Source organism: Borostomias antarcticus (assembly GCF_949987555.1).
Source record: "Borostomias antarcticus genome assembly, chromosome: 16".
Lineage (NCBI taxonomy): Eukaryota > Metazoa > Chordata > Actinopteri > Stomiiformes > Stomiidae > Borostomias > Borostomias antarcticus.
Window position 1 is genome coordinate 2,616,675 of NC_140249.1, and position 17,067 is coordinate 2,633,741.

At 48.9% G+C, this 17,067-nt stretch overlaps 1 protein-coding gene across 1 annotated transcript; it reads left to right on the forward strand.

Annotated features, from left to right (window-relative positions):
- The first annotated feature begins 3,053 nt into the window (after positions 1-3,053).
- senp2 (SUMO specific peptidase 2) lies at positions 3,054-16,828 on the forward strand. Its single transcript, XM_084450764.1, has 17 exons — positions 3,054-3,357; positions 3,597-3,658; positions 5,516-5,610; positions 5,698-5,770; positions 5,911-6,170; positions 6,567-6,673; positions 7,003-7,088; positions 8,186-8,243; positions 8,347-8,416; positions 8,608-8,793; positions 8,962-9,093; positions 12,322-12,552; positions 12,879-12,958; positions 13,656-13,740; positions 14,795-14,890; positions 15,214-15,292; positions 15,854-16,828. The coding sequence occupies exons 1-16, from the start codon at positions 3,131-3,133 to the stop codon at positions 15,274-15,276; spliced, it is 1,911 nt and encodes a 636-aa protein (XP_084306890.1). The 5' UTR covers positions 3,054-3,130; the 3' UTR covers positions 15,277-15,292; positions 15,854-16,828.
- Positions 16,829-17,067: the final 239 nt, after the last annotated feature.

The window sequence follows — 17,067 nt, forward strand, 5'->3', positions numbered from 1 at the left end:
ATCAGCGTTTCTACAAAATGAATAAACTTTTTAAAGTTCTACTTTATTGTCATGTATATTCAAAATACAAGGACCTACTTGTGCTCTAGATCTCTCTGCCTTAACACAAACCACACATCCCATAACACAAACCACACATCCCATAACACAAACCACACATCCCATAACACAAACCACACATCCCATAACACAAACCACACATCCCATAACACAAACCACACATCCCATAACTAAGTCCTACAACACTACATACCTACATAGACCATCCCAAAACTAACAGTTCTACAACACTACAGACCTACTGTAGATAGACTATGTACACAATGCACTCACAATATACAGTACACTAGCATTACAACAACACTACAGTACACTAGCATTACAACAACACAATACAGTACACTAGCATTACAACAACACTACAGTACACTAGCATTACAACAACATAATACAGCACACTAGCATTACAACAATACAGTACACTAGCATTACAACAACATAATACAGTACACTAGCATTACAACAACACAATACAGTACACTAGCATTACAACACAATACAGTACACTAGCATTACAACAACATAATACAGCACACTAGCATTACAACAACACAATACAGCACACTAGCATTACAACAACACTACAGTACACTAGCATTACAACAACACAATACAGTACACTAGCATTACAACAACACAATACAGCACACTAGCATTACAACAACACTACAGTACACTAGCATTACAACAACATAATACAGCACACTAGCATTACAACAACATAATACAGTACACTAGCATTACAACAACAATACAGTACACTAGCATTACAACAACACTACAGTACACTAGCATTACAACAACACAATACAGTACACTAGCATTACAACAACACAATACAGTACACTAGCATTACAACAACACTACAGTACACTAGCATTACAACAACACAATACAGTACACTAGCATTACAACAATACAGTACACTAGCATTACAACAACACAATACAGTACACTAGCATTACAACAACACAATACAGTACACTAGCATTACAACATAATACAGTACACTAGCATTACAACAACACAATACAGTACACTAGCATTACAACAACACAATACAGTACACTAGCATTACAACAACACTACAGTACACTAGCATTACAACAACATAATACAGCACACTAGCATTACAACAACACTACAGTACACTAGCATTACAACAACATAATACAGTACACTAGCATTACAACATAATACAGTACACTAGCATTACAACAACACAATACAGTACACTAGCATTACAACAACACAATACAGTACACTAGCATTACAACAACACAATACAGTACACTAGCATTACAACAACACAATACAGCACACTAGCATTACAACAACACAATACAGTACACTAGCATTACAACAATACAGTACACTAGCATTACAACAACAATACAGTACACTAGCATTACAACAACACAATACAGTACACTAGCATTACAACACAATACAGTACACTAGCATTACAACAACACTACAGTACACTAGCATTACAACAACACAATACAGTACACTAGCATTACAACACAATACAGTACACTAGCATTACAACAACACAATACAGTACACTAGCATTACAACAACACTACAGTACACTAGCATTACAACAACACAATACAGTACACTAGCATTACAACAACACTACAGTACACTAGCATTACAACAACACTACAGTACACTAGCATTACAACAACAATACAGTACACTAGCATTACAACAACACAATACAGTACACTAGCATTACAACAACACTACAGTACACTAGCATTACAACAACACAATACAGTACACTAGCATTACAACAACACTACAGTACACTAGCATTACAACACAATACAGTACACTATCATTACAACAACACACTACAGTACACTAGCATTACAACAATACAATACAGTACACTAGCATTACAACACACTACAGTACACTAGCATTACAACAATACAATACAGTACACTAGCATTACAACAACACACTACAGTACACTAGCATTACAACAACACAATACAGTACACTAGCATTACAACACCTGACTGCCTGTGGAAAGCAACTTAGTGAGATGGATGGTGTGTGTTCAGAAGTTCTTTGGTTCTCATACCAAAACTCTTGAGACGCCTCACAAAGTACAGTCTCTGCTGTGCTTTCCTGAGGATGCAATTGGTGTCGAGAGACCATGTGAGGGTTTCTGAGATGTTTATACCAAGAGATCTAAAACTATCAACCAGTTCAACAAATGAACCAGTGATGGAAATGGGCATGTGATTTTCTCTGTCAACAACGATTTATTTTGTCTTGACATTTAGAGAGAGGTTATCATGGCATCATATGATTAGATCTTGCACTTCCCTTCTGTCTTATCACTGTCACTTATACAATTACTGTAGTGTACTCTGCAATTTTTAATTCATATTTATTAATACACATCACAGTGATGTGTAAACAGACGGTAAGTTAGTAGACTGAGACAGCAGCCCTTTTAAAAGTGATTATCAACCTTGAGTATTAATTGTCTTAGCAGCCCTTTTAAAAGTGATTATCAACCTTGAGTATTAATTGTCTTAGCAGCCCTTTTAAAAGTGATTATCAACCTTGAGTATTAATTGTCTTTTAGTGGTAAATTGTACCAAGTCCTTCTCATAAATCAGTTGTTATCCCCCCCTGATTTTTTTTTTTTGTGAAGTTTAGTCAACATAGCTGACCTGTTATGTAATGGGGGGCATTTGAGGTCCGGTTCAAAGTAGCCCGTGGGGGGCGTTTTACACTCTAACATTAGGGAAACACGTTTTATCCAGGGTTGGCCTGGGCGGGCGGAGCTTTGCTTTGACATAATGAGAACGTCCGGAAAAAAGAACACTCCGCCCACCCGGGACGTCAAGAGCATCAAATCTGCTCGCTTTGGATGACGTGCGTTGACGCTTTAGTTCAGCCTGCTGCAGCTAGCCAGCCAGCTAACCACGCTAGCCTAGCACATCACAGGCTGGCGTACACTGAGTTAGCTTGATTTATAAACCCACGAATAGACCTGGCCCACATAGAGACCCGTGTTTCCATTCTCTCGTATCTGTCGGGGATGTACGGATGGATAGTTGAGGGAATATCATCTCTCTTCGAGCCCGGGACCAGGGAGAGACCTGCTAGCGTGACCAGGGAGAGACCTGCTAGCGTGACCAGGGAGAGACCTGCTAGCCTGACCAGGGAGAGACCTGCTAGCGTGACCAGGGAGATCCCCACGCCGGCCCAGGAGGAGCTGCAGCGGCAGGACAGCCAGGCGAGGCCGGCCAAGCGCAACTACCAGAGGTGGGAGACCAGAGCCAGTAGGGTGGTTAGATAACAAGGCTTATGTCACGAATGAAACGTTGACCATACACTAGCTAGCTAGCTTACCTACTGCCATTTTCATAAAACACAGCAGGCATATTTGCTTTATCTATTGGGAACTCGTGTTGGTACTACTCCAATGCCCGTGGTGGGGGTATAGGCTACCACCACCAGCAGGTGATTTCTACCTGTGAAATAATGTTTTCTTTTTGTTCCAGTGTTCATGCCGCAGATAGTGTTGTCCAGAACGAGCAGGTGGAGGTCAAGAGGAGGAAGAGAGGTACAACACAGCTGTTTATCTATCACGATAACCAGCTAGTCACCTATCACGATAACCAGCTAGTAACCTATCACGATAACCAGCTAGTAACCTATCAGATAACCAGCTAGTAACCTATTACGATAACCAGCTAGTCATCTATCACGATAACCAGCTAGTAACCTATCACGATAACCAGCTAGTAACCTATCAAGATAACCAGCTAGTAACCTATCACGATAACCAGCTAGTAACCTATCACGATAACCAGCTAGTCATCTATCACGATAACCAGCTAGTCATCTATCACGATAACCAGCTAGTCACCTATCACGATAACCAGCTAGTCATCTATCACGATAACCAGCTAGTCACCTATCACGATAACCAGCTAGTCATCTATCACGATAACCAGCTAGTAACCTATCACGATAACCAGCTAGTAACCTATCACGATAACCAGCTAGTAACCTATCACGATAACCAGCTAGTCACCTATCACGATAACCAGCTAGTAACCTATCACGATAACCAGCTAGTAACCTATCAGATAACCAGCTAGTAACCTATCACGATAACCAGCTAGTCATCTATCACGATAACCAGCTAGTAACCTATCACGATAACCAGCTAGTAACCTATCACGATAACCAGCTAGTAACCTATCACGATAACCAGCTAGTAACCTATCACGATAACCAGCTAGTAACCTATCAAGATAACCAGCTAGTCATCTATCAAGAGAACCAGCTAGTAACCTATCAAGATAACCAGCTAGTAACCTATCAAGATAACCAGCTAGTCATCTATCAAGATAACCAGCTAGTCATCTATCACGATAACCAGCTAGTAACCTATCACGATAACCAGCTAGTAACCTATCACGATAACCAGCTAGTAACCTATCACGATAACCAGCTAGTAACCTATCACGATAACCAGCTAGTCATCTATCACGATAACCAGCTAGTCATCTATCACGATAACCAGCTAGTAACCTATCACGATAACCAGCTAGTAACCTATCACGATAACCAGCTAGTCATCTATCAAGATAACCAGCTAGTAACCTATCACGATAACCAGCTAGTCATCTATCAAGATAACCAGCTAGTAACCTATCACGATAACCAGCTAGTAACCTATCACGATAACCAGCTAGTCATCTATCACGATAACCAGCTAGTAACCTATCACGATAACCAGCTAGTAACCTATCACGATAACCAGCTAGTCATCTATCACGATAACCAGCTAGTAACCTATCACGATAACCAGCTAGTAACCTATCAAGATAACCAGCTAGTCATCTATCACGATAACCAGCTAGTAACCTATCACGATAACCAGCTAGTAACCTATCACGATAACCAGCTAGTAACCTATCACGATAACCAGCTAGTCATCTATCAAGAGAACCAGCTAGTCAGCTATCACGATAACCAGCTAGTAACCTATCACGATAACCAGCTAGTAACCTATCAAGATAACCAGCTAGTCATCTATCAAGAGAACCAGCTAGTAACCTATCACGATAACCAGCTAGTAACCTATCACGATAACCAGCTAGTAACCTATCACGATAACCAGCTAGTAACCTATCACGATAACCAGCTAGTAACCTATCACGATAACCAGCTAGTAACCTATCACGATAACCAGCTAGTAACCTATCACGATAACCAGCTAGTAACCCATCACGATAACCAGCTAGTCATCTATCAAGAGAACCTATCAATCGGAAAGGCTACTGGGCAGCCATATGCGTCATCTTCAAACACAAGGCCTTAGTTTGAACTGAAACATTGTCCTTTCCTTTCGTGAGTGTGTGTCCCATGTTTGACTTGAATGAAGACTCCTTTTCTCTATGCGCTGTAGATGTAGTTCTCAGCTTTGTGAAGAAGACAGTGGCTGGCATAGCTGGACTGCTCAAACTACAGAGCGAGAGGCCCAGGCCCCATGCTGAGATCCAGGTATGCCTGCAGGAAAACTCCCCACTCCTCTCCCGATACAGAGACACCCGTCTCATCCTCAACCTGACCCATGTCTCCCCTCTCCAGACCCACCCTGTGACCCTGATGGGGATAGACGAGCTCAACACCTCGTGGATGAGCAGCTTCGATTGGAGAATGGGTGAGTAAGGATAGCTTTGATTGGAAGGGGCGCTTTCATAGAGGGGAACGGCTGTCCGAAAGCGATCTCTCGTCTCTAACCCCTCCCTCCCTCATCCCCCTCTCTCTCGTCCTGTCGTTCTCTCTGCTCTCCCCCTGCAGATAAGCCGGGGGGAGGAGGCCTCGGCGAGAGGGCGAACGGAGGGATGAACGGGCTGCAGGGCTCCTCCCCCCCTCTGATGAAGAAACAGACGCGGGTCCCCGAGAGGGGGAAGTACGGAGAGGACCCCCGACGGCGCTCGCTGCAGCTGCTGCCCTCCCGACACACCGGCGGGTTGGGCGCTGGCCCCCCTGGCCTCGACCTGGCCTTCCCCGGCCCCGCGCCCAACCGTGGCCTCAGGAGCTGCCTGGCGGTGGAGCAGGTGAGTCGCGTCGCTTGGCCTGATCGATAGGTAAGCTGGGCTGAGTTTCCCAGAGGCATCGTAGCGCTACGTTCATCGTAAGCTATGGCGTTCATAATAGCGCTGCGATGCCTCTGGGAAACTCAGCCCTGATCTACTGGTTAAAAAAAAAGAAAGATGTCTGATGTTAAAGCCTGTGTTCACACACGATAGCCAGGAGGACGAGACGCTTGTGTTAGAACGTACGTCACAGGTCTTTCTGTAAGATTTGACATGTTGAAAATGGCAGTTAAAAACAGTCTCGGTGGTTGTATGTCTGAAGAGAACATTATCTCGCCTCCTCATTGATCCTTATGCCTAGCAGTCGGTTATTTAGTGCTTTTTCTTTGCTTGTGTGTTTGTCTGTTCCGTGGCCAGGCCCTGAAGGAGAGTGACCGGGAGCGCTACAGACGGTTGGTGGAGATGGTGTCAGAAAAATACAGCAAGACCCAACCGTTGCCCTTCAACCGCACCAAGCCCACAGGGTGAGTAGAGGCGGTGTCCATCTGGAAGCCACCATGCACTGACTACGGGGGTTCCACAAGGGTCTGTCCTGGGTCCTCTCCTTTTTTCCCTCTACACTACATCTCTGGGTTCTGTCATTCGCTCGCATGGCTTCTATCACTGCTATTCCGCTGACACCCAATTGGTCCTGTCATTTCCCCTTCCGACACACAAGCGGATGCCGATCGTGTGTGTGAGCAGCGTTCCCTGAGCCTGTCCTTCAACAGGATATTTAAAGAAAGTTTGTTTGATGAAGACGGTGCTGCTGATGTTGACATGGCTTTAATCCTCCCTCTCTCCTTTCTTCCAGCGTGTCGCTTCCACAGGATGGACACAGAGCTGCTGTAGTGGGGAGAACCTGTGACTCTACACCCAGGATGACAGCGCCCCCGCGAGGTACAGGCCGCCATGACTCCCTCCCTCCCCCTCTGCTGAATCCACGTTACACACAAGACTGCTGTGGGAGGCTGGATGCTGTGGCACATTGTTTAATCCCGCATGGAAAGAAGGACACATAGCAAGTGTGCGATATCAGCTCTTAACTAGAGTCATCTCTGCCCCCTCCATATGTACTGTTAAGATACAAAAGCAGGCTTGTCCATAGATTGTTTTAATGGTGCGTTCGTTTGTGGTCGGAGGTGGCAAGTCGCAAGTGGCAAAATACCTACCTCCGACCTGTGTGCATTCGAGCTATATACCATTATATCACAGTTACCTAGTTATATCTATATACCATTATATCACAGTTACCTAGTTATATCTATATACCATTATATCACAGTTACCTAGTTATATCTATATACCATTATATCACAGTTACCTAGTTATATCTATATACCATTATATCACAGTTACCTAGTTATATCTATATACCATTATATCACAGTTACCTAGTTATATCTATATACCATTATATCACAGTTACCTAGTTATATCTATATACCATTATATCACAGTTACCTAGTTATATCTATATACCATTATATCACAGTTACCTAGTTATATCTATATACCATTATATCAGTTACCTAGTTATATCTATATACCATTATATCACAGTTACCTAGTTATATCTAGTGCATTCGAGCAACTGGGGGCTGAGAAATATATCCGAATTTGCGACGAGGAAGTGTGAGTTCATGCGGTGTTTTATTTAATAATTCCTAGTAGCAAGTCGCAATTTGGCACCTCCCAGTTATAAACGAACGCACCATAAGTACCTACATCTGATAATGGTAAAACCGAGACCTTTTCATGAAAAGCTTCACTACGTGTTTAAGGTCAAATGGCCTCTTATCTCCGAGGCCTACCCTAGACAGGTCAGAGGTCATATAACATGAGGTCCATTACAATAGCAAAACACACTTCTAAAGATAAGAAACAGCCAGTTCCACCACACCTCCATTTCAGCTGCTCTGTCAGGTCTTCTATAGGAAGAGTGGTGCCGGTGTCCCTTGCTTACAGCCCTCTTGTCCCTCTTGTCCTCTGTCCAGCCTCCCCCGGCGCGTTCACATGGAGAGACGGGTCCTCGGCCAAGCAGACCAGAGACAGGTCAGACGGTGTCTGCGTGTTACGTCTTGCTTGGTGTTGTGTGGTTGTATGCGTCTCTCTGCGTGGTCGTAACACATGTCTCTGTCTGCTGTGACGTCTCCAGGTGGGGGGAGGTGTGTCTCAGTAAGTCTCTCACTGGGTCTGTGGACACGCAGCCTGTCAGTGGGGCTACGGTAAGACACACACACTCACACACACACACGCACTCACTCAAACAAACATTCACTCTCACTCTCACACACACACACACACACACACACACACACACACACACAAACCATTATTACACAGATGTACTCATGAATGAGTCAGACTGGCAGTGTTGGTGTTATTCTGTGACGTCTCGTTCCATGTTCTTCTCCAGAAGCGGCAGGTGGCAGAGGTAGATCTCTCGGCGGAGGTCGCTGCTCGGCTCCACCTGGTGGACAGAGAAACGCCTGCGCCCCCCCAGACCCACACCGACACACACACTACACACGCCACAAACACACACACTACACACGCCACAAATATACGCCACAGTGACAAGGACATCCCTAGACTGACAAAGGTGAGATCAAAGTGCGTGTGTGTGTGTGCCCGTGCATGCGTGCGAACACAGTGTATGTAGTATAGACTATGCATGTACAGGTGCTTGTCCTCTGGCTGTACATTAATGTGTGTGTGTGTGTGTGCGTGTGTGTGTGTGTGTGTGTGTGTGTGTGTGTCTCTCTCTCAGGACATGGCTGCGGAGGTGAGTCGTGCCCTGGCTCAGAGCGATCCTAGCCTGGTGTTGAGCTCCGCCTTCAAACTGCGCATCACGCAGAGAGACCTGGCGACGCTGCAGGAGAGCAGCTGGCTCAATGACGAGGTAGGGGGACGAGGTCTGTCTGAGGAGGGGTGTGTGAGGAGGGAGGGGTCTGTGAGGAGGGAGGGGTGTGTGAGGAGGGAGTGGTGTGAGGAGGGAGGGGTGTGTGAGGAGGGAGGGGTCTGTGAGGAGGGAGGGGTGTGTGAGGAGGGAGTGGTGTGTGAGGAGGGAGTGGTGTGAGGAGGGAGGGGTGTGTGTGAGGAGGGAGGGGTGTGTGAGGAGGGAGGTGTGTGTGAGGAGCGAGGGGTGTGTCTGAGGAGGGAGGGGTCTGTGAGGAGGGAGGGGTCTGTGAGGAGAGAGGGGTGTGTCTGAGGAGGGAGGGGTCTGTGAGGAGGGAGGGGTCTGTGAGGAGAGAGGGGTGTGTCTGAGGAGGGAGGGGTCTGTGAGGAGGGAGGGGTCTGTGAGGAGGGAGGGGTGTGTCTGAGGAGGGATGGGTGTGTGAGGAGGGAGGGGTGTGTCTGAGGAGGGAGGGGTCTGTGAGGGGGGAGGGGTGTGTGAGGAGGGAGGGGTGTGTGTGAGGGGAGGGGTGTGTCTGAGGGGGGAGGGGTCTGTGAGGAGGGAGGGGTGTGTGAGGAGGTAGGGGTCTGTGAGGAGGGAGGAGTGTCTCTGATGAGGGAGGGGTGTGTCTGAGGAGGGAGGGGTCTGTGAGGAGGGAGGGGTGTGTCTGAGGAGGGAGGGGTCTGTGAGGAGGGAGGGGTGTGTGAGGAGGGAGGGGTGTGTCTGAGGAGGGAGGGGTCTGTGAGGAGGGAGGGGTGTGTCTGAGGAGGGAGGGGTCTGTGAGGAGGGAGGGGTGTGTCTGAGGAGGGAGGGGTGTGTCTGAGGAGGGAGGGGTCTGTGAGGAGGGAGGGGTCTGTGAGGAGGGAGGGGGGTGTGAGGAGGGAGGGGTGTGTGAGGAGGGAGGGGTCTGTGAGGAGGGAGGGGTCTGTGAGGAGGGAGGGGTGTGTGTGAGGAGGGAGGGGTCTGTGAGGAGGGAGGGGTGTGTGTGAGGAGGGAGGGGTCTGTGAGGAGGGAGGGGTCTGTGAGGAGGGAGGGGTGTGTGAGGAGGGAGGGGTGTGTGAGGAGGGAGGGGTGTGTGAGGAGGGAGGGGTGTGTGAGGAGGGAGGGGTGTGTGAGGAGGGAGGGGTCTGTGAGGAGGGAGGGGTGTGTCTGTGAGGAGGGAGGGGTGTGTGAGGAGGGAGGGGTCTGTGAGGAGGGAGGGGTGTCTGAGGAGGGAGGGGTGTGTGAGGAGGGAGGGGTGTGTGAGGAGGGAGGGGTGTGTGAGGAGGGAGGGGTGTGTCTGAGGAGGGAGGGGTCTGTGAGGAGGGAGGGGTCTGTGAGGAGGGAGGGGTGTGTCTGAGGAGGGAGGGGTCTGTGAGGAGGGAGGGGTGTGTGAGGAGGGAGGGGTGTGTGAGGAGGGAGGGGTCTGTGAGGAGGGAGGGGTGTGTGAGGAGGGAGGAGTGTGTCTGAGGGGGGAGGGGTGTGAGGAGGGAGGGGTGTGTCTGAGGAGGGAGGGGTCTGTGAGGAGGGAGGGGTCTGTGAGGAGGGAGGGGTGTGTGAGGAGAGAGGGGTGTGTTTGAGGGGGGAGGGGTCTGTGAGGAGGGAGGGGTGTGTGTGAGGAGGGAGGGGTCTGTGAGGAGGGAGGGGTCTGTGAGGAGGGAGGGGTCTGTGAGGGAGGGGTGTGTCTGAGGAGGGAGGGGTGTGTCAGGAGGGAGGGGTGTGTCTGAGGAGGGAGGGGTCTGTGAGGAGGGAGGGGTGTCTGAGGAGGGAGGGGTCTGTGAGGAGGGAGGGGTGTGAGGAGGGAGGGGTGTGTCTGAGGAGGGAGGGGTGTGTTTGAGGGGGGAGGGGTCTGTGAGGAGGGAGGGGTGTGTGTGAGGAGGGAGGGGTGTGTGAGGAGGGAGGGGTGTGTGAGGAGGGAGGGGTCTGTGAGGAGGGAGGGGTGTGAGGAGGGAGGGGTGTGTCTGAGGAGGGAGGGGTGTCTGAGGAGGGAGGGGTGTGTGAGGAGGGAGGGGTGTGTGAGGAGGGAGGGGTGTGTGAGGAGGGAGGGGTGTGTCTGAGGAGGGAGGGGTCTGTGAGGAGGGAGGGGTGTGTCTGAGGAGGGAGGGGTGTGTCTGAGGAGGGAGGGGTCTGTGAGGAGGGAGGGGTGTGTGAGGAGGGAGGGGTGTGTGAGGAGGGAGGGGTCTGTGAGGAGGGAGGGGTGTGTGAGGAGGGAGGAGTGTGTCTGAGGGGGGAGGGGTGTGAGGAGGGAGGGGTGTGTCTGAGGAGGGAGGGGTCTGTGAGGAGGGAGGGGTCTGTGAGGAGGGAGGGGTGTGTGAGGAGGGAGGGGTGTGTGAGGAGGGAGGGGTGTGTGAGGAGGGAGGGGTGTGTGAGGAGGGAGGGGTGTGTGAGGAGAGAGGGGTGTGTTTGAGGGGGGAGGGGTCTGTGAGGAGGGAGGGGTGTGTGTGAGGAGGGAGGGGTGTGTGAGGAGGGAGGGGTGTGGGAGGAGGGAGGGGTGTGGGAGGAGGGAGGGGTGTGTGAGGAGGGAGGGGTGTGTGAGGAGGGAGGGGTCTGTGAGGAGGGAGGGGTCTGTGAGGAGGGAGGGGTCTGTGAGGGAGGGGTGTGTCTGAGGAGGGAGGGGTGTGTCAGGAGGGAGGGGTGTGTCTGAGGAGGGAGGGGTCTGTGAGGAGGGAGGGGTCTGTGAGGAGGGAGGGGTGTCTGAGGAGGGAGGGGTCTGTGAGGAGGGAGGGGTGTGAGGAGGGAGGGGTGTGTCTGAGGAGGGAGGGGTGTGTTTGAGGGGGGAGGGGTCTGTGAGGAGGGAGGGGTGTGTGTGAGGAGGGAGGGGTGTGTGAGGAGGGAGGGGTGTCTGAGGAGGGAGGGGTCTGTGAGGAGGGAGGGGTGTGAGGAGGGAGGGGTGTGTCTGAGGAGGGAGGGGTGTGTGAGGAGGGGGGGTCTGTGAGGAGGGAGGGGTGTGTGAGGAGGGAGGGGTGTGTGAGGAGGGAGGGGTGAGTGAGGAGGGAGGGGTGTGTGAGGAGGGAGGGGTGTGTGAGGAGGGAGGGGTGTGTGAGGAGGGAGGGGTGTGTCTGAGGAGGGAGGGGTGTGTGAGGAGGGAGGGGTCTGTGAGGAGGGAGGGGTGTGTGAGGAGGGAGGGGTCTGTGAGGGTAGGAGGCTACAGTCACACAGATCATGGCTGGGTTTCCATGAAGAACCAATGGTTGGATGATGTTTGGGAAGTCAGATGTTCCTTCTTTCTGACTATGTGTGCGCGTGTGTGTCCAGGTGATCAACTTCTACCTATCGCTGGTGATGGCGAGGAGTTCGGGCCAGGGGGCGGGGCTAAGGGTCTACTCCTTCAGCACCTTCTTCTTCCCCAAGCTGCGGGGCGGATGCCTGGAGGCGGGGCCGGCGGGCGGGCACGCCACCGTCAGGCGCTGGACCAAGGCCGTGGACATCTTCCTCCACGACATCCTGCTGGTTCCTCTGCACCTGGGCGTCCACTGGTCCCTAGCTGTGAGTCTCAGCTGAACTGACGCCCCAACGCTGCCCTCTAGTGGGTTGGAGTGGAAAGGGTTTTGAGGCTGGGCTGTTTGTGTGTTTTTGCATCTGTGCTTCTCATTGGGAGAAATTGAACTTCTGCATAGCTTGTCACTACTCACGTTGACACCATTAAACAGGATTCAGAATTTGACAGCCATTATGAAATGTCTCTCTCTCTCTCCCCCCTCTCTCTCTCTCTATCTTCTTCCTGTCTCCTTCCTTTTCTTTCTCTCTCCCTCCCATCTCTGTCCCTCTCTCTCTGTCTCTCTCTCTCTCTCCCTCTCTCTCTCTCTCTCTAGGTGGTAGATTTCAAGTCCAGATCAGTGATGTCTTATGACTCCATGGGTCAGAGACATGAGGACATGTGCAGTATGTTACTGTGAGTCCCCGACCTCCCGAACCCTAACCACCTTCATACCATGGCCTGGGTTAATACTCTTTTCTGATTGGCCAGCAGACGTGCGTTAAAACCGCGTATACGCACACGTAGTTCGGCTGAAGTAATTACCGATCTAAATTAATGCACCGGCTTTGACAGCAACCCGAATGAACTTATCCCATAGCCTGCTGTACCATTGAGCTCATCCCATAGCCTGCTGTACCATTGCTAGCTAGCCATGAACAAAGTGTTGGATGCTGCATATTTGCTGTGCAACGCATCCATTGTCCAGTTGTCAAATCTATTTGCCAACAAACTCTTTATGATAGCCAGACACCTCACTGTCCCCAAATCCAAAACCCTTTATATTATATGAACCTAAACACCTGTATATTATATTAACCTAACCACCTGTATATTATATTAACCTAACCCTAACCACCTGTATATTATATTAACCTAACCACCTGTATATTATATTAACCTAACCCTAACCACCTGTATATTATATTAACCTAAACACCTGTATATTATATTAACCTAACCCTAACCACCTGTATATTATATTAACCTAAACACCTGTATATTATATTAACCTAACCCTGACCAGCTGTGTATTAATGCATCAGTATGGTACTGTGAGTCTCCCTATGTTAATGCACCACCCTAAAGTCTTCATTTGTGCCTTATTTGTCAGGCTGTACCTGAAGGAGGAACACAGGGTCAGGAAGGGCCGGGAGATGGACGTGTCTAAGTGGTTGACAGGCAGCATGAGTGCCAGGGTAAGTTGATGGGCAGCATGAGTGCCAGGGTAAGTTGATGGGCAGCATGAGTGCCAGGGTAAGTTGACGGGCAGCATGAGTGCCAGGGTAAGTTGATGGGCAGCATGAGTGCCAGGGTAAGTTGATGGGCAGCATGAGTGTCAGGGTAAGTTGATGGGCAGCATGAGTGCCAGGGTAAGTTGATGGGCAGCATGAGTGCCAGGGTAAGTTGATGGGCAGCATGAGTGCCAGGGTAAGTTGATGGGCAGCATGAGTGCCAGGGTAAGTTGGGACAGTTACAACTGCAGACCATAGCTTGTGTTACAGCACCGTTCCCTATTCCCTATAAAGTGCACTATATAGTGTGTCCGCTTTTTTTCTTCTAGTGTCCAAATTCTCAACGGTTAATTTCTTTACTATAAAGTACCCACAATTCACAGCGATTTCTAGTGAACAGAGGATGTGCACTACAATTTCTCCCGTATACCACAATGCAACACGGTCGTGTTTTACCGAAGAAGCAGACAGTAGCCATCGGTGGCTAAACCAACAGCATCGAAACGGCTACAGGAATCATTATTGTAACGTTAGCTTACTGCTTTAGCCACCGACAACTGCCGTTATGTTATGGAAGCTGCAGCTAGTCGTGAGCTAACTGGCTATCACAGTCTTTTTGTGAAACTTTACAGCTTGCTATTAGCAGACAGCACCATAGTTGACAAAACCACATTTGCACATCATTAGAATTTAAACAATTTATTCACTTTCAAAACTGAACATGGGAACTCCATACTACCTCAATACATTTCAACCTGCCGCCATCAGTGCTCAGTTTGTTTATGTGATACTGGGCACATCTGCCTGCTTGTGTCCACGAATATCTGATGCAAGGACGTTCGGTGTAGTGTCCGAAAATCGTTCCGTGTGTAGATCACTAAATAACAAACACTACATAAGGAGTAGTGAGTGAGTGAACCATTTGGAACACAGCTAATGTCTGTCTAGCACACTGCAGGGGGAGCTGGAGGTTTGTTGGATCTCATCCTTGTGTGTGTGCGTGCCTGCGTGTGTGTAGGAGATTCCCCAGCAGAAGAATGGCAGTGACTGTGGAGTATTTTCCTGTAAATATGCCGACTACATTGCCCAGGGACGCCCGCTCACCTTCAGACAGGTACACACACACACACACACACACACACACACACACACACACCCACCCTGAGCCCGAAACCCACCAAATGTTTTTATTCATATAGATCTGAGTTTCGTCATCCATGTTCCTCCATCCTCATGAAACTAGGTGCTTACAAGCAGGGTTGTGATTTCACACTGCCGATGAGTGCCTGCAAAATGGCTATAAATATTATATAACGTTCTGGTGGGGCGCTGAAAGTCAGATAGAGCAACTCTGGGCTCCCATTCGTTTCACCCCACCACCTGCATTTGGTAAACACACACACACACTGATGTTTTTCTGTGTCCGTCTCTCCTCAGTGTCACATGCCTCTCTTCAGGAAGCTGATGATGTGGGAGATTCTGAACCAGAGGCTTCTCTAGACCCCCATCATACCAGGTAAACCAGGCTTCTCTAGACCCCTATCATACCAGGTAAACCAGGCTTCTCTAGGCCCCCATCATACCAGGTAAACCAGGCTTCTCTAGACCCCTATCATACCAGGTAAACCAGGCTTCTCTAGACCCCTATCATACCAGGTAAACCAGGCTTCTCTAGACCCCTATCATACCAGGTAAACCAGGCTTCTCTAGACCCCTATCATACCAGGTAAACCAGGATTCTCTAGGCCCCTATCATACCAGGTAAACCAGGCTTCTCTAGACCCCTATCATACCAGGTAAACCAGGCTTCTCTAGACCCCTATCATACCAGGTAAACCAGGCTTCTCTAGACCCCTATCATACCAGGTAAACCAGGATTCTCTAGGCCCCTATCATACCAGGTAAACCAGGCTTCTCTAGACCCCTATCATACCAGGTAAACCAGGCTTCTCTAGACCCCTATCATACCAGGTAAACCAGGCTTCTCTAAAGCGTTGGATTTCTGATGTTTTGTCATTTTGTTTGATGTGCCTAAGCCAATGATGACTATATCTGACAACTACAAACTCTTCTACAGGCACCCACGAGCAAGAACAGCCGTTAACAGGAATTAACTGTACTGAAGAATGGGACCTTCACATCTAAGATTACAGCCTAAAAACTACAACCCTACAGCCTACATCCCTCGTGACTGCGGGACAGGGAGAGAGGAGAGTTAGTCTGTGACTGGAAACACTTCTCAATGCTCAAACGTCTTCAGGAAAGAAGAGTCATTCCCTCGCTAGAGAACCATCTTCCATTTGTGTTTTGATCTTTTTCTATGTTTATAGAGTAAAGGGGACTGAGGGAAAAGCATAAGCAATGACTGAATGGCTATTAGAAAGATACTTTATTGATCCCCGAGGGGGACATTTGTTCTTCTTTTTTCTTTTTTAAATTCTACTGTCTGGTTAGATTCTGACTATTTGTATCAGACTGTGCCCTGATACTGCCTCCAGTGCCTTGAGTGAGCGAGCCCATCTTGGCTCTGCGTGATATGACCCTAATCCTGGAGTGAGTTCATCTCGGCTGCGCTTGTGTTAGTGACCGACCCCCCCAGTGTTATAGGTTAAGATGTTGATAAACCAGAAACAAGCTTTGTCTTGAACCTTATGAATGGAACCTGAGTAATGTAAAGGTTTTCACTCCAAAGGTCCTTTATTTTTGTAAGTAGTGAGTGGACTGACGAGAGATGCATGTGCTGAGGTTACCGGTCTGATCCTGTTCATGGCATATATGAAGTGTTTGTGTACGAATGCTTCTTTAATATATTAATCACCCGCGTGTGAGAGAGAGACTGCACCCGTTGTGTTCTTCCATGTGTCGGAGCATGGTCATCTCCACAAAGGTGTCACAAAGGTCTGAAATGTAGAAAATGACTTATTTATTTGATGTTCTATTTTGGTGGCATACTGTATCTCAGTAACGGACCCTTACTGGACCCATAACAGCCTTCATCACACATCTGCCATTTAGAGGGGTCTCATCTGAATGACTGATCCGCTTTCTGTCATCCGAGCAAAGCAATGAAGCAATGCTAAAAGCTCTGTGATATTTTTTGTGTAATAAAAGAAGAGATGAAAGGCGCTTGGTCTGATGTTGGTTCTTTCATTGTATTTTTGTAAAAGAGCAATCAGTGTAACAATAACAACCTCAACCACTCCGCCCAAGACGAACATGCGATTGGTTTAAAGAAATATTGCGTTGTTTCCCCAAACGGAGTCCAGCGAGACCTTTCTCCAGCACTGGCAC